Source organism: Aspergillus mulundensis, assembly GCF_003369625.1.
Source record: "Aspergillus mulundensis strain DSM 5745 chromosome Unknown scaffold_6, whole genome shotgun sequence".
Classification (NCBI taxonomy): Eukaryota; Fungi; Ascomycota; class Eurotiomycetes; order Eurotiales; family Aspergillaceae; genus Aspergillus; species Aspergillus mulundensis.
The window spans coordinates 428,610-445,369 of NW_020797894.1; the positions used below are offsets into that span (position 1 = coordinate 428,610).

Here is a 16,760-nt window from a genome sequence, read left to right on the forward strand (position 1 = left end):
AGATCTGGACGCGGGAACTTGCAGCCTGCAGATTCAGGCAAGATTCAGGAAGAGAACTCCGTCTGCTGCCAAGAACAGCCCACCATCCGATAATAATTGACATACCGGGTGACGGAGAATCGCAGCCGATGTGCAGTGGCTTCGAGACGTCGTCGCGGATGTTGTGATATGGGCGCCTTGCGATTCGTGGCCTCTTTGTTGTGCTAGCTCCCAAGGTCCTCCCCCCACGCCCGCAGGGTCCTCACTGATATCAGAAATCCGCAGTTCACCATCCCCAAGGTCCCCAGCAGCTTCTTCTGCCCGCCATGCCTCAGGCTGGCCCCTCTAAATCGGGCTGCTGCTTCTGCCCCCTCTCTCCCTCTACCCAGCGCCCACGCCGACTGTCATTGGTATGTGATCGTCTCAATGCCCCTCGCTTGCATCGCATCAGGGCTAGCTAACCATCTGGACCTTGGTACAGCATGCGAAGGAACTGGATGCCTTTTTGCTTCTGTCTCGCTCGTTTATAGAGCATTCTTCGGGGTCAGCTTACGACTCCTCATCAGAAAACTCAGGCAAGATGGCTACCCACACAGGGAAGGACGACTTCTGCCTTGAATGCCATTGGGAGTCCTTTCATCTAGACGGGAAAAGCTCGGAGGGTTCGTCCGTGGCCCCGGCGTCTGACTACTGCCCTGATAAGGAGCAAAATGCCTCGGAAGCCCATGTCGACGGCGCCTGCTGCGACACCGACAACTGCTCCATTACCTGCCCCTCAGTCTGCGACGGCTTTGTCGACTGCCACGACGAAGAACACGACGACACCTGCTCCGCGTCTAGATGTGAAGAGCCACACTGTCATGATCCTGCCCCTATCTGCTTCGACGAGCACTGCTTTGAGTCCGACCATAACCCTGAGATCACAGACCACTCATTGGAGTCATTGTTCGGACTGGGGATACCGATGCCTTCAGACAAGAACGACTTTACACTCCCTTTGGAGCAGTGCCAGGCAGACCAGTTGTCCAAGCCAACCGAGCATGCCGCTGCAGACTTGAATGCTCACCTGTGTGCTGGTGCCTTTTTCAATCCCGACTCAATAGCACTCACTCCCTGTCATCCTCCTCACAGCTACCATCATGACCCTCACTCTGCAAACCTACCCCATATCCCTCCGGCACAAAATATGCTGCCACCATCATTACCAATGCCAAATGAGGTTAACCCCTCCGACGTCTTCCACATGCTTGGAATGTGCCCTGACTATTCGAATCATTTCCACGTCCACGAAGCATCAAACTGCTCTGAGAACCTCGACGGCGGCGCCACTTCCAACAACTTCACTTGCCTCCATCTTGACGATGAGAGCCTAAACAGTCTGATGAAAAACCCTATCTATACGAGCAACAACCTTCCCGCAAGGGGACCCTGCCGCTCGAACCATCGTTGCCGAAGCCACCACGCACACGCTCACCACTTCTCACCCTACTCTCGTCACTCTCGATCAAGTTTCAGCTCTCAAATACTCCCTAGCCCTGGTGAAACACCACCTCCGCTAGATGGCGGTATATCCTCGATAATAACAAGCCCCGACTTTTCCCCGACAGACGGTGAGTTACATGTCTGCAAATGGGTGTCGAGTTCCCATGGGGCCAAGACCAGCTGTGGTGCTACTTTTTCGAGTTCTTGCGCTCTTCAGGAGCATCTTGTCTCTCAACATATGGGTCCGGTCAATGGTGCCAAGGGGATCGGATACTACTGCTGCTGGGAGGGGTGCGGTCGTCCCGGGGAGCCATTCTCACAGAAGTCGAAGCTGCAGGGCCATTTCCTCACTCACAGCAATTGTAAGGTCTTCACACACTATAAATGTCTCAAACTAACTTTACAGACAAAAACTTTCAATGCTCGGTTTGTGGAAAGCTGTTCGCCCGGCAAGCAACTCTCGAGCGTCATGAACGAAGTCACCGTGGCGAGAAGCCATACAAGTGTACAGAGTGCGGCAAGTCCTTCACGGATAGCAGCGAACTAAGTATGTTCTCTGTCTCTATCGTATCTAAATAACTGACTAGATAGAAACTCACTCCCGAACTCATACCGGCGAGAAACCGTTCAAGTGCACGTATCCGGGTTGCAACTTCCAAACTGGCGATGTAAGCCATTCAACTCTTTGCTCAGATACAGTACTGACAGATCATTATAGTCATCAAATATGTCTAGCCACAGACTCAGTAAGTCTTTCCGACCTTTCATATCAGCTACAGTATTCTGACGTTATTAAGCACACGGCGAACGAAGACACAAATGCGTTCATCCCGGCTGTAACAAGAGCTTTACTCGACCTGGTACGCCACTTACTCTTTTCTGCTCCACCGTCACCCGAATAGCATACTAAATTTACATTCAGACCAACTCAAACGACACATGCGCTCAACACACAAAACCGAACTCCAAATCCCCACCCCAATCCTCGGTTCTATGTCTCCGATAGACGATCAATTCGCACTGCAGGCGTCTTTCGGCATGGCGTAACGATACAAAACGACTGATACCCGGAGCTAAGGCGTTATCGACGGATGAAATTTACTTTGGTAATTGATGGATCGGTTTACAGTTTGTCTATACTATCATATACATACGCGGGGTGGAGTACGTACATATAGAGTACCGCTTGCTTTTGATGCGATGAGCGTGACGAGTCGAGATGATTAATGATTGGATACTACGCTGCCATTCGGCAATGCATGCTGCTGATCTAGGTACCTGGTTAGGTAAAGTCGAGTCATGTTTTGAACATCTCGTTGCCCGGTGTAGGTGCCACTGCTTGGTTTTCTGGACATGCTCTGGTTACAGAAACACCGTAACAAGTTGTTGTCCTTAGGGTTGTAACACGGTCCGTTGGAGTAGGTCTCGCCGTGCCCTAAGTCCAGCTTAGATCCGTGTCCGACCTCATGGTTCAAAAAAGCCATCTAAATCCAGTAAGCATTTCTTGAGTCTTTCTGGGCAGACAAACAAGTATATACTCTTCGATGATGACAATTGTATCAGTATCCAATAGCTCAAAGGGTCCACCCTTATAGACAGTGTAGACCACTCAACCCACCGAACACCACGTATTGCAGCATCCGGCCATGCGCATGATAGAATCAATATGATAATAACAAGTGTTTGACTTCCTAACTCTCAATATCCCCAGAGAATCTAAAGAACCCCCCTATCAGAGAGAAAAGAGAGACCTCAACCAGGAACCTAATCATGCGCCCTCGCCTCCAACGCCTCAACCGCACTCTTCAACTCTCTAAGCCTCTGCCCAACCCTCTTCTTCACCATATCCCGAGCCTCCTGTGTCAACTCGTTAGGATCGATCTCTAGAATATTCTCCAGCACCGATTCCCTCTTGTTCGCGTCCGCTACGCTTTGTTCTTCTCGCGGCGCCTGTCCTTCCTTCGTGCCCGTCCCGAGAGTCGAGCCTGTGTAAAGCTCATAGGCGATAATGAGGTCGTTCAACGCGTCGCGCGCGGACTCACGGTCTGAGGCGGCGTAGATGGTTGAGTCGTCGGTGGATTCCGTCGCGATCTCGAATTCGTCCTTGGCGGTTTCGTATCTTGGTGGCGGTATACTGTTAGCCCTGTGCTGGTGCGAGGTAAAGGTGAGGTTTATTTAGGCCGTGATGGACGTACAGGTCTTGTAGCTGTTCGACGATGGCATCCGCTTGGTCTTTTGCGGATGGTGAGGCTGTAGGTGAGGATTGGAGAGGTGTCGCAGAGAATTGTCTTAGAGGCGTAATGCCTGGGCTTGAAACAAGCACTGTAGGGAATTTGAGCTTGGGCGTTTGCCGTTGGATGCCGATGGCTTGAGCTGTGACGGAGATGGAGCGGAGCTGGGTTCCTGTGCGGAGATGTCTGGTGCTCCGGAGAGCGGATGCTGATAGTTTCAATGGTCGTGGAGGCATTATGTTGTTTTATAAAGACGATTAGATCTTTGAAAAGAGCTCGGGGTAGAAATCTAGCAATTGGAGTTTTACTGGAGAGATTAAGGAGATGGGGAACAATAAAGAATGGCATGATGCCGGCTGCGCTATGACGTTTATCTGTTCGGGATTTCTCTCACGTGCAACAGCTCTATACAGCACAAGTCTACAAGGTCCCCAAGGTCTAATAAAATATAAGATTCGTCTATTGAAGTCTATAAACGAGAAGGCAGTGATCAGGATCTAAACAGTAAACTTCATTCCCCCATTCGCACAAACCACACTCCCCGTACACCACCCGCCATCAGCAGTACAAAGCATCCCCACAACCCCCGCAACCTCCTCCGTAAACGCGGGCCTCCGCCCGCCCATCTTCTCCCTAACAAGCCGCTTTTGCTCGTCAGTCAACCCAATCTCCTTGAGCACAGGGTCTTCATCCACATTATCAACAAGCTTGCTGAGCGGCGTCCCATCCTGGAACCCCTGAATCTGCTTCCAGAAGCCCTCGCCCGTATTGAAGTACATGTCGCCGGAGACCGGGCCGGGGTTCACGGCATTAACCGTGGCGCGGTCCGCAAGCTCGCGCGCCCATGTCCGTGTCATGGCTTCCAGCGCGGCCTTTGTGCCTCCGTACACGGATTGCCCGATGAAGCCGAGGCTCGAGGAGACGGAGGAGATGTTCACGATGCGGCCGGTGCGGTTGGTTGGGAGGTGCGGGGCGACGGCTTGCGTGAGGAGGAGCGGAGCAAGGACGTTGATGTTATATTGCCAGTTGAAGTAGTCTGTGTCGATGGGGCCCTTCTCGGCGTCATTAAGGGTTCGGTCTGCGGAGACGCCGGCGTTGTTGATGAGGATGTCGATTGTGGTGTTTGGGAAGTGCTCAGATGCGGCCTTGAGGATTGCGGACACGGCCTCTTGGGGCTTGGAGAGGTCGGCTTGCACGGAGACGCAGCGGATAGAGTGCGTTTTTGCGAGGGACTTGCAGAGCTCTTCGGTTCGTGAGCGCGAGGACTCGGAGGTGAAGTTCAGGAGGAGTGAGCAGCCTTTGCTAGCGAGGTTTTTGGCGATGGCCTCTCCGATGCCTTGGTTTCTTGGTTAGTTGTTGGGTCTTTAGATGGGTATAGTGTAGACCTACCCCGCGAGCCGCCGGTGACGATGCCGAACTTTCCCTTCAATAGGCGAGCCATGGTGAGTCGGTGATTGATTGTCAGGGATTGAGGAATGAGGACATGTACTCCGTGGAGGAAAAGGGCCGGTTAAATAGTCCTCACGGTTACTTCGTGGCTGTCCCACTATCTCCAACCCCCACCATCGGGAATTTACCCGTTCGAGATCCCCCGCATGATCGAATCAGAGCTCTATCATCGGGGTTACGGTTAAATGGCCTTGATCAAGCTTTGCTAGCTCACATCGAGCGAGACTCCTGATCCGAGTACCCTGACTCCTGAGACTACTGTCCGCGATAAGGAACTACAGAGTTAGAAAAAGCATCATGCATCAATCATTCAATGCGACTGTTCATTATATGGTATATAAACTGTATGTGGGACCCCATCTACCGTAGAAATTATGGCACTGTTGAATGCAAATACTCCACTAGACCGGCCGTTGAACCCAAAACACTACCCAGAAACCCCGTGTATGCCACTTTTATGCCGTTGAAGGACAATGCTTTTGAGCTCCATGTTGATGAAGAACCCCATATGTTAGTCGTAACATCGTGATCATGTTGAAAAAAGTCTACTCAGGGTATCGGAAAATTAAAAGAAAATGTTTAGTAGCGGTAGCTGCAACAATTAGTATAGGTCTCGTGAAATAATGGCAGGAAAACATACTGGTCAGCCTTGTAAGGACCCTTGGAGTCGAGACCAAGGTACTCAGCCTGGACAGGAGTGAGGGTGGAGAGCTTGGCGTTGACGTGAGCAAGGTGGAGGTAGGCGACCTGCTCGTCGAGAACCTTGGGGAGGACGTAGACACCGACGGGCTTCTTGCCGGAGGTACCGAACTCGGGGTACTTCTCGCCGAAAACCTTGTCCTCAGCCTTGAACAGAGCAATCTGGGCAAGGACCTGGTTGGAGAAAGAGCAGGACATGACGAAGGAAGAGTGGCCGGTAGCACAGCCAAGGTTGACGAGACGGCCCTCAGCGAGGAGGATGATGTGACGACCGTTGGGCATCAGGTAGCGGTCGACCTGGGGCTTGATGCTCTGGACGGACTTGGCGTTGGCCTTGAGCCAGGCAACGTCAATCTCAATGTCGAAGTGACCGATGTCTGAATGGTTAGCTACATCTCTTAAGAGAATGTGAACAGAACTTACTGCAAACGATGGCGTCGTTGCGCATAACCTCGAAGTGCTTGCCAACGAGAATGTCACGGCAACCGGTGGTGGTGACGAAGATCTGACCAATAGCGGCAGCCTCCTCCATGGTGACGACCTCGTAACCCTGGACAGCAGCCTGGAGGGCGTTGATAGGGTCGATCTCAGTGACGAGAACGCGAGCACCCATGGTGTGGAGGGCCTGAGCGCAACCCTTACCGACGTCACCGAAACCGGCAACGACACCGATCTTACCGGCAATCATGACATCGGTAGCACGCTTGATACCGTCGATGAGAGACTCACGGCAACCGTACAGGTTGTCAAACTTGGACTTGGTGACGGAGTCGTTGACGTTGATGGCGGGGACGAGGAGCTTGCCGTCCTTGAGCATGCGGTAAAGGTGGTGGACACCGGTGGTGGTCTCCTCAGAGAGACCGTAGCAGCCCTGGAGCTGCTCGGGGTACTTGGTGTGGACAAGGGAGGTCAGGTCACCACCGTCGTCGAGGATGAGGTTGAGCTTCTGGCCATCCTTGAAAGCGGAGAGCTGCTGGTCCAAGCACCAGTTGTACTCCTCCTCGGTCTCACCCTTCCAGGCGAAGCTACACAAATTAGCTTAGTCGACCAATGAATTGGGTCAAACGTACACAGGGACACCGGCGGCGGCAATGGCGGCAGCGGCGTGGTCCTGGGTGGAGAAGATGTTGCAGGAAGTCCAGGTGACCTCAGCACCGAGAGCAGTGAGGGTCTCGATGAGGACGGCAGTCTGGATAGCTGGGAGAAGTCAGATCGTTTCAGAATCGCTTGGTTGGATGTTATCGTACTCATGTGAAGACAACCAGCAATGCGGGCACCCTTGAGAGGCTGAGCGGCACCGTACTTCTCACGGATAGCCATGAGACCGGGCATCTCGATCTCAGCGAGCTCAATCTCGCGGCGACCGAAGGCGGCCAACGACTGCTCATGTTAGACTTGATATCCGCCTTGAGTAACCTGGATTGAAAGACGTACGATGTCGGCGACCTTGAACTTCTGAGCGGGGGCAGCCATGGCTGATTTTGTGAGGGTATATGGGAGAGGGGAAAACTGGAGTGATTTGTTAGCAATTGCAGCTCAAGTTGAGGAATCTGCAAATGGACTCACAAAAGAAAGGATGGGGTGGATGGGAGGAGGAAAAGAGAGGTGTGAAAGGAAGAAAAGGGAGAAGAAAAGGATCAGAGAAGAGAAGAGGGGCAGCGGGTCGGAGTTCAGTTGTTACGGCGGGGCTGGCCAAAATGGGGCGGTCAGTCTTACTCAGCCCTTAACCCCATCTACAGTTGGTATTTTCCTTTTTATTTCTGTTTATCGGGAGAAACTGATGGCTGTATTGCTTTCCGATTTGTTCTTTGAAATTATTAGCACAATTGGCTGCGTTGTGGCAGATTAGATATTTCTATGGGAGTATAGTATCGGTAGACAGCTGAGGTGGGTTTGCCGTTGGCACGTTGCTGGGGCAGAAGCCATAGATGGCTCTACGGAGTGAGTCTACCAAATCAGGTCCTCCGGCCCCGACGAACAAGGTGGCAGGAACTAGAGCATCGGCAGGTGCCTGGCACCCCTAAAAGATGGAGTTCCGGTCAAGTTACTCCGGTTCAGCCGTATTCGGGGTACCTATTCCAATGCTGCCAATCCAGCCCCACATCCGGCCTGTCAGCATGCTGTACCCTGCTATCACACCTTGGGAACGACCTTTTAAAAACGAACCACGGATTGTTGAGCGGCCCAGCATCGGAAAATGTCTGATCAAATCAAGCAAATGACATCGGACGGTAAGTACCCAAAGCAATCGGCTTATTCGCTCTATATCAGCGCCGGGCAGCCCATCGGCTCCCCGCATTGGAGCTGCGGAGTTTGCAACAGCCTACTGCATGTCAGACGGACTCGAGCATAGCATTATCGGACTTGCTAAGCCTTTATCTTCCAGAGATTTCTCTTCTCTTTGTAGTGGCTAGAGCATTACAAAGGCTCATGTACAATAACAGGAGGACGAAATAATCAAAGCCGATCATTGCCGGGGAGTTTACAAGATACAACTTTATAGTTATGGCCATCTCGAGGTTTGTTTCTGAAGTTTTTCTTTTGATATATGACTAAAAAAACAAGTTTGTAAAGGTTGTAAAATCATACTAATGCAAAAGTAATTCTTGAAGTTACTGAACATAGAGATCGTGCTATTATATATATCTCGGCGTTTAGACACCATCCCCAAAGCGATACGGGTTCATCCATCTCTGCGGATCATCAGAATCGAATTATTCCAAGAACATGGTTAGCATACCTTATCATAAGGCTTGGACGAGTCACAGAACCGCAAATCCGTAGCCAAGCGGATGACACCCGCAGGGTCCTTGTTGATAGTCGAGGCGTGGATCTATATAATATCAGTCAATCAAGTCCTATGAGCAACAAATTACTCGGAATCATACCGCATGAGGCTTGTGTAGGACAACATCCCCTGCTTCGTAGGCAGATACCAGCCAGCGCCGATTATGCTGCTTCGCAAACTCGGCTGGGAATTCGGATAGCAGCCCTGTGGCCATCATATTCGAGTTGAACGCCGAGCGAGCTTCCTCCTCTGTCAAGCCGGCATTCTTGGCTTTCGTGGTAAATTCTTCTTCGATCTTGAGACCGACGGAGTCGCCTAAACCGTATCATTAGCACCCTGCGCTTGAACGAGAACAAGAAGTTAGGGTTAGCAAAGCATACCATCCTCAAGATAAATCAGCCCACCCCCATTGACCTTAACATCCCCGATGGGCACCCAAGCCGTCAAACTCGTCGGCTCACCATACCTCAGAAAAATCTGGTCATAATGAACCCCAATGGGTTTGGTGCCAGGCGTATTGTTCCGCAGCAATGTACGCTGGAACGTCAACGTATCCTTCCCCCACCCACTGAACTTTGCAACGAAGTCATACAGCGCCGGATGATGGCACAGCTTCTCAACATACCAATCCTTATAGTGCGCCTCTATCGCGCGGTCCACGAACGTATCTGCGTTCTCGCCGCCAGGCCGTCCGTTGCCACCTACCGCGCCCGCGCCAATACCTGGGTAGTGCTCTGGGTCCTTTGTCGGATTGAAGATGCCCTCGACCGGGTCAGTGCCTTCTTTTAGGACGCCTGTGGGCGAGAGGTACGAGAAGTATTGGCGGCGGGTCTCGAGGACGTCGTCCCGAGGGAGCAGGCCCTTGAGGAAGAGGTATCCATCGGCGTTGTAGCGGGCGCGGAGCTCTTCGATGGGGAGGGACGGGTCTGAAGGGCGGAGGAGGGCGGCGTTCTCGGAGGTGAGGGGGCCGTCGTTGACGGCGAGGGTTTCAGTCAGGACGCCTGGCATGGTGAGTTTGATATAGAGAGAACAGGAAGAAAGGTGTTAGATTGGAAGACAGCATACCTGGACATGGCTGTGCAGTTGGCTGGTTAAATAGTTCTGCTCGTGTATAGATACCCCGACCATGCTTTGCTGCAGCTAGCCTAAGCTACCCCGCCTCTTCTCCAACTCCCAAGTTCTGCGTTGGACCCAGTCATTTGATTCATCAGGTTCGTTATTGGGAGATGTATCGTTAAGCACCCACTATGAGTGGATGATTTTACCCACCACCCTTCGTGGAAAGATTCCAGAATCATGCTCGATGCGGGGAAAGATGCTGGTTCAGGCTATGGCCTATTTGGTATGTCCGAAAAGGGAAAATTTCCATTCTTGTATTGCTCTATTATAGGAAATATTCCTTCTAAAGTAGTATGCGTATGTATACTCGCTTAATCACAAATGTCGATCGTGACCAGAACGCCATCATCTGAATACTCCATGCCATCATCCCACATATCTAATGCTTCCACTCTCGAAACTCCCACTCCCCAACCTCCTCGCCAACAACAAGCTCGAGCGTTGTGAACACAATCTGCTCATACATTACCCTGGCAGCCCCGCGCGCCTTTGCATGCCAGGGCCCAGTCCCGCCTGCTCTTGCATCTTCGCGACTTCTCCATACACCTGACCATGACCCATTAGCACAGCTCACCACAGAAAAAGAGCATGAGTGCAAACATACAAGTAGCAAGATTCTCCCTCTTCTCATTCTTAACTCCAAACCAATACCTCAGCAAGCCACCACTAGTCACAGCCTCTGCATGCGATCGTTCATCCAGCAAGTGCAGGCGCTCCCCATCGATATCTGTTTGCAGTGTTGACCTGAACACAACGACATAGAAACTCTGCCGCTTCCACGAGTAGCCTTCTTTCGCGGCAAGATCGTGAAGTGTTGCTGAGACGGATGACCAGTTGAAGGACTCGGCGTATGGCGCTGTGGCGTAGTCTGCGCGCGTGGGGGTGAGTGTTGTTAGGGCTTGCGCGAGGAGGCGATTCGGTGTGTCGAGAGTTGAGAGGTCCAGGAGGTGCTCCGGCGTAGTATAGGGCGATGTTATGAGATATCTCGAGTCGCTTTTGCTCGATTCGTCTTCTATTAAGTCTGAGGTAGGCGCAGGCTGCGACTCGGACTCGGGGTATATCCCTGTCGATACCCCTAAGGCCCTGGATAATGTTGGTGGTACCGGTATAGCGTCCAACTGAGGCAAGGCTGATGCGCTGTCTGTAGCCACCGGCACGGCCGTAGTTATAGAGGCAGCGGCCATTCTATGCTTATATTCATGGAAGAGCGTTCTATCGGCTTGCCATCTGAAGGAATGACAAAACTGCACGCTCCGCTCAATGCACGCAAAAAACTCGAGGACAAAAGATGTTAAGCGAAGGAAAAGAAAGAATGCGACAAAATCATCAATGGCGATTTTATACCCAAGCCCAACTGAAAGAGTGACTCAAAAATCTGAGGGTTCCAAACAACAAAGATTCCACCCGAAGCACGCAATGCGATGACGAGATCTCCCTTGGAAAGAGCACCATTGTCGCGCAGCCGGTTCCATAAGCATGAGTGGTTATTGTCTAACATTCGGATAAATACCTTCAGGAGATATAGGACACCAGGTACCTTATTGCTGCCCAGTGCGTTAATATACTTCTGGCGTCTGACAGGGTTCGGGAGTTCGGATTTGTGATGATTTGGAGAAGAGTTTCGCCCCCTGGGGAAATGTTTGCGGAGAAACTACCGCTATCGAACTACTCTAGACTATTTAGTGTGGACTATAACTTGAAGAATATTTGATTTAAGTTATCATGCATTAGCGATGGTATCATGCTCCGGAACCCTCATTCTCTAAACGCCGTGTAATGCTCAAACATCAAGGACAATGGGAAAAGCCTTCAGAGATCTTACTGTGAAGGAGGCGGCGGCGGACCCATTTTGCCGGCGCCGGTGTCGACTCGTTTCGTAGGCAGCGCAGGGACTTTGAATCCTCCGTTGGTTGTTTCCGACGAATTTTTGGGGCCGCTCTGTCCACCCACTTGGGTGAAAGTGCCTGACTTGAACCATCGGTCTTCCTCCGCCTTGCGCTTGCGGCTGAGCTCGGCTTGCACCTTGGGGTCGACCAGCTCGAGTCCCTGCACGGGAGTGAAAGCGATAGTACTGGCTGTACCAGCTGCACCGCCAAACGAAGTACCAATGCCTGATGACCGGAGACCCCTGGCTTGTAGCACGCTCGCCGTACCGCTCGGACCCTGCCCAAATGTGCGCAGCGACGAAGCAGTTCCGCTGGCCGGGGTTGCTGCACCCCAGCCCTTGTTGGATTTGCTCAGCTTTGCCCTTGTTCTCTGATCTATCTGGGTTGCGCGGATGCGCCCGTCGTTTTGCTGGCCCATCATGCCCAGTCCAACGGTTCCTTCTCCGGCGCCAAAGCCAACTTCAGCTTCCTCCTTGCCAAAGGCAACGCGGTTCTGCGCCTTGCGAAGTTCAGTCATTGCGACAGCTTCCTTGGCCTTTCGCGCTCTTCTACCACCTCGTTTTCTCGAAGGCTTGTCATCTGGAGCGGGAAGGGCTTTGGTGCCGGAGTTGGGAGCAGGCTCGGTTAGTTTCTCCAACCGTTGGTAGCATTGCTGCTTGAGTTCCTCTCCCAAGGAGCCGTCGGGGCTGTATTTTGAGACGTCGGCACGCGTAGCAAGTACCATCTTCGCCGAGACAATGCGGATGGCCTGTCGCTTTAGGTCGTTGGGGATGTCTTGGATGAGCTCCGAGTTATAAAGGAACCCTTGCGACCTGATACTAGTGTTTGTAGCGAATCCCAGACCCTCTTTCCTCTTCGAACCCTGGGCGCCCAAGTTGCATGCAGGGATCTTAGCAAGCTCTCGCAGTCCTCCCGTCTGGTTGAGGAATTGGGCCGCGGTTTCTGGACCAACCAGCGCTGCCAGATTAGGGGCGATCTGGCTCATATTGGCCTGAATGCTCTGTGTGAGAGCGGTCCGCTCGCGGTCTAGCTTCAGAATCCTCTCGCAAGTGTCCAGCACGACCTTGAGCTCTGCCTCCGTCATCTCGCGTCCTCGGGTTGTTGTGCCTTCTACCGCAACGACCATCAGAGTTGGGCCATCTAGAATGGATTTCAGAGGTACTCCAACCATGTTGTCTGCCGAGGTCGACAGGGCCTTGATGTCCTTGAGCGGTCCATTTTTGAGAATCGCGACGGTTTTTGCATAGTCGATAGAGTTTGTCACGAGGGTTTCAAGTTCCGGGAATCTGACAGAGTAATGATCGCGCAGCGATTTATGTAGTCGTGTTAGTTCGTCTGCAGTCGATAGAGCAACTTCGAACTCGTTCGTAACTGCTTTGGCGGGCTCTTGTAGCAGCAGCTCCTCGTCTCGGTCGTCTTCGATAGCCTCCGCGCCGTCAGCGTCCTCGAAGTCGTCGTCATCTTCGAAATCTCTCAGAAGCTCCTCTGCGTTGGACATGATGTAGAGTCTGCAGCTAAGCAGTTATCTCGGCTTGCTCTAGTCTGCCGTTTGACGAAGGTTGGAATTTCATCATGTAAAATGCCGCCGCAAAGGAGCCGCTGAGTCAGCGAAGCTAGTACCTACGGTTGGCGGGAGGAGTCACTCGCGCAGCTTCTGCGTTTTCGGGCAGTCAGGACATACAACCGTGACCTTTTCATTCATCCACACCTCTTTCGAATTGAGTCCCATAAACATGGAGGCATCGCGGGGACCCCCAAGGGTCAAGAACAAGGCTCCTGCGCCCGTCCAGATCTCAGCGGAGCAGCTGCTCCGTGAGGCTGTTGACCGGCAGGAGCCCTCACTACAGGCGCCGACGCAACGGTTTGCGGATCTGGAAGAACTACACGAATACCAGGGTCGCAAGAGAAAGGAATTCGAGGACTATGTGCGGCGCAACAGAATTAACATGAACAACTGGATGCGGTACGCCGCTTGGGAGCTGGAACAGAAGGAATTCCGCCGGGCACGATCGATCTTCGAACGAGCGCTGGATGTCAGCTCAACCTCTGTGCCGCTATGGATCCGGTATATTGAATCGGAGATGCGAAACCGAAACATCAATCATGCGAGGAACTTGCTTGACCGCGCCGTCACGATCTTGCCGCGGGTGGATAAGCTCTGGTACAAATATGTCTACATGGAAGAGACTCTGGGCAATATCCCTGGCACGCGGCAGGTATTTGAGCGATGGATGTCATGGGAGCCAGAGGAAGGTGCGTGGAGTGCGTATATTAAGATGGAGAAGAGATACAATGAGTTTGAGAGAGCGCGGGTGATCTTCCAGCGGTTTACGATCGTGCATCCCGAGCCCAGGAACTGGATTAAATGGGCTCGATTTGAGGAGGAGAACGGTACCAGCGACTTAGTGAGAGAGGTGTATGGGGTTGCGGTGGAGACGCTGGGCGAGGATTTCATGGACGAGAAGCTGTTCATCGCATACGCCAAGTTTGAAACGAAGCTCAAGGAGTATGAGCGCGCTAGAGCCATCTACAAGTATGCTCTAGACCGGTTGCCCCGTTCAAAATCGGTCACTCTTCACAAGTCGTACACTACGTTTGAAAAACAGTTTGGTGATCGCGACGGCGTGGAGAATGTCATTCTTACAAAGCGCAGAGTTCATTATGAGGAGCAACTGAAGGAAAACCTGCGCAACTATGATGTTTGGTTCGACTTTGCGCGCCTGGAAGAGACTTCCGGGGACCCCGAGCGAGTGCGGGATGTCTACGAACGGGCGATTGCGCAAATTCCTCCTTCCCAGGAGAAGCGACACTGGAGGCGTTATATTTACCTTTGGATCTTCTATGCCCTCTGGGAGGAGATGGAGGCCAAGGATATCGACCGTGCTCGTCAGGTCTACGCCGAATGTTTGAAACTAATCCCTCATAAGAAGTTCACATTTGCCAAGATTTGGCTCATGAAGGCGCAATTTGAGGTACGGCAGATGAACCTTCAAGCGGCGCGTAAGACGCTGGGCCAGGCGCTTGGTATGTGTCCTAAGGACAAACTTTTCCGTGGTTACATCGACCTGGAGCGTCAACTATTCGAGTTCGTACGGTGCCGGACGCTGTACGAGAAGCAGATTGAGTGGAATCCGTCTAATGGCCAATCTTGGATTCAGTATGCGGAACTGGAGCGGGGCTTGGACGATGCCGACCGTGCGCGAGCCATATACGAGCTTGGAATCGAACAGCCAACCTTGGATATGCCCGAGCTTGTCTGGAAATCTTACATCGACTTTGAGGATTACGAAGGCGAATACGAGCGTGAGCGGGATCTGTACGAGCGCCTTCTGCAGAAGACAGACCACGTCAAGGTCTGGATCAACTACGCACGGTTTGAGATCAATGTGCCGGACGAGGAAGAAGAAGAGGACGAAGAAGAGCGACCGATCAGCGACGAGGCCAAGCGACGAGCCCGGGCTGTCTTTGAGCGTGCACACAAGGTGTTCAAAGAGAAAGAGCTCAAGGAAGACGTAAGTCATCGTCCTAGTATTTATTTATGGGGCTGCGGTGCTAACATATGTGCAGCGAGTGGAATTGCTCAACGCGTGGCGATCCTTCGAACATACGCATGGCTCGCCAGAGGATATCGACAAGATCGAGAAACAGATGCCCCGGCGGGTCAAGAAGCGGCGCAGGCTGGAGGACGACCGGTACGAGGAGTACATGGATTATGTGTTCCCAGCGGACGACCAGTCGGCAGCGAACCTCTCGAAGCTGTTGCGGATGGCGCACCAATGGAAGCAGGAGTCGGCAGGTGGGCAGTGATGCAGGTGGTAGTACATACAGGGTATATTGTCATGATAGGTCATCTAATACATACTGCCTCCGGCACGCCGCACACAGTACTCCATACAATTACACTTGACTCTTGAGTCTCCGTCATGGTCAACGGTTGATGTATCAAACCCCACATTTAAGGTACATTCGGACCCGGTTATGACTTATAAGAAATAGTATCACGCCACTCCCGGGCATCTCATCACGCGGCACGCCATTCACGCGTCAAGAGTGCCTGAGAGACCAACGGCACCAGCCAATGAGGATGCAAGCAGGATGCCTCGTGAGCTGGAGTCAGCCCGCCGATCAGCGCGACTCGGCGCTGCAGGTCTGAGTGGCCACCAGCTGCAGGAACAAAGGGCCGCTCAACGGCGACTTCAGCCCGGCTTCCAGCTGCTTACTGGGCAGTTCTGTATATCTTCAAAAGTTTCACGAGAAAACTCTCTGCTCAGAAATTGGCATCTCCCAGCTGTGACGTATGAGCGATCCTTGCTAGAATCTCGTAGGAATTTCAGGAAATCATGGGACGGGCAGAGGCCAACCATGGATCGCCCAGTTGCCCCTGAAAGTCCCTGGCGCCCTTACATCTGCTCCTGTAAGGATTGCTGGCTCAGACAGGCTTGATATCAACCCGTCTGCTGACGTCGGTTGATATTGATCGATATTGCCGCCTCAAGTCTCACGGCCTCACTAGTAGCTGTGTTGTTGTCTTTCGCTCCGAACCCTCCGATCTACATGGTTGGGCAGTGTATCCGTGACGGGCGCTCTTCTGACTTCAGCTCTCGTTTCTCGAATTTGCGATTCTTCTATTTTATTCTCCTCGAAAATCTCATCGAGATCGTGGACGTTATTAATTAATTATTGCCAGTTAGCAAGGTGAGAGATTCTGTTGTGGTCCTACCTGGGGCCGTTGTTTCACTGCCAGCCTATCCCCAAATCCAAATTAATTAATCGCTCTCACTCAATCTGCACCTGCGCTTGCACTCAGAGTCTCACTCTGTCTCCCCTGACTCGGCCCTTCCAAGTTCCTCTCTTCCTCTCCTCTCCAGAGTCAATCTTTTCTCTCCTTCGTTTTTTTGCCCTTTCGACCCTCGCGGTCTCGCGTCTCTCGTTTCTTCTTCCCCCTGCCGGTTTGACATCGTGCACGCATCGCATTGGACCGGTCGCCCTATGAACTATTCCAGCCCCTGAAAATTCCCCGATTGACAGCCACCAGGTCGCTCGCCCTTCTTTTCTTCCGCTCCTTCGCTCCTGCTTGGGCTCTCGCCTCGTCGATCTTTCCTGCCTGGTTGAATTCGATTCCCAGCC

At 52.4% G+C, this 16,760-nt stretch overlaps 8 protein-coding genes across 8 annotated transcripts; 2 read left to right on the plus strand and 6 right to left on the minus strand.

Moving 5' to 3' along the window:
* Positions 1–305: 305 nt before the first annotated feature.
* Positions 306–2,508, plus strand: DSM5745_06366 (C2H2-type zinc finger protein; the record flags this gene model as incomplete). Its single annotated transcript, XM_026748382.1, has 7 exons — positions 306–389; positions 461–1,823; positions 1,868–2,008; positions 2,053–2,129; positions 2,180–2,207; positions 2,259–2,321; positions 2,384–2,508. The coding sequence occupies 7 exons, from the start codon at positions 306–308 to the stop codon at positions 2,506–2,508; spliced, it is 1,881 nt and encodes a 626-aa protein (XP_026602686.1).
* Positions 2,509–3,225: 717 nt separating this feature from the next.
* On the minus strand, positions 3,226–3,928 carry DSM5745_06367 (uncharacterized protein; the record flags this gene model as incomplete). Its single annotated transcript, XM_026748383.1, has 2 exons — positions 3,226–3,604; positions 3,657–3,928. 2 exons carry the CDS (start codon positions 3,926–3,928, stop codon positions 3,226–3,228), a joined length of 651 nt encoding a protein of 216 aa, XP_026602687.1.
* Positions 3,929–4,189: 261 nt separating this feature from the next.
* Positions 4,190–5,133, minus strand: DSM5745_06368 (SDR family NAD(P)-dependent oxidoreductase; the record flags this gene model as incomplete). Its single annotated transcript, XM_026748384.1, has 2 exons — positions 4,190–5,028; positions 5,082–5,133. The coding sequence occupies 2 exons, from the start codon at positions 5,131–5,133 to the stop codon at positions 4,190–4,192; spliced, it is 891 nt and encodes a 296-aa protein (XP_026602688.1).
* A 587-nt stretch (positions 5,134–5,720) lies between these two features.
* Positions 5,721–7,313, minus strand: DSM5745_06369 (adenosylhomocysteinase; the record flags this gene model as incomplete). The annotated part of the gene is made up of 6 exons (XM_026748385.1): positions 5,721–5,733; positions 5,782–6,217; positions 6,264–6,865; positions 6,911–7,037; positions 7,088–7,220; positions 7,275–7,313. The coding sequence occupies 6 exons, from the start codon at positions 7,311–7,313 to the stop codon at positions 5,721–5,723; spliced, it is 1,350 nt and encodes a 449-aa protein (XP_026602689.1).
* A 1,258-nt stretch (positions 7,314–8,571) lies between these two features.
* On the minus strand, positions 8,572–9,636 carry DSM5745_06370 (uncharacterized protein; the record flags this gene model as incomplete). Its single annotated transcript, XM_026748386.1, has 3 exons — positions 8,572–8,673; positions 8,729–8,943; positions 9,009–9,636. The coding sequence occupies 3 exons, from the start codon at positions 9,634–9,636 to the stop codon at positions 8,572–8,574; spliced, it is 945 nt and encodes a 314-aa protein (XP_026602690.1).
* A 490-nt stretch (positions 9,637–10,126) lies between these two features.
* On the minus strand, positions 10,127–10,931 carry DSM5745_06371 (uncharacterized protein; the record flags this gene model as incomplete). The annotated part of the gene is made up of 2 exons (XM_026748387.1): positions 10,127–10,293; positions 10,352–10,931. The coding sequence occupies 2 exons, from the start codon at positions 10,929–10,931 to the stop codon at positions 10,127–10,129; spliced, it is 747 nt and encodes a 248-aa protein (XP_026602691.1).
* A 634-nt stretch (positions 10,932–11,565) lies between these two features.
* Positions 11,566–13,131, minus strand: DSM5745_06372 (U4/U6-U5 snRNP complex subunit PRP31; the record flags this gene model as incomplete). The annotated part of the gene is made up of 1 exon (XM_026748388.1): positions 11,566–13,131. The coding sequence occupies one exon, from the start codon at positions 13,129–13,131 to the stop codon at positions 11,566–11,568; it is 1,566 nt and encodes a 521-aa protein (XP_026602692.1).
* A 235-nt stretch (positions 13,132–13,366) lies between these two features.
* On the plus strand, positions 13,367–15,440 carry clf1 (putative cell cycle control protein (Cwf4); the record flags this gene model as incomplete). Its single annotated transcript, XM_026748389.1, has 2 exons — positions 13,367–15,145; positions 15,201–15,440. The coding sequence occupies 2 exons, from the start codon at positions 13,367–13,369 to the stop codon at positions 15,438–15,440; spliced, it is 2,019 nt and encodes a 672-aa protein (XP_026602693.1).
* Positions 15,441–16,760: the final 1,320 nt, after the last annotated feature.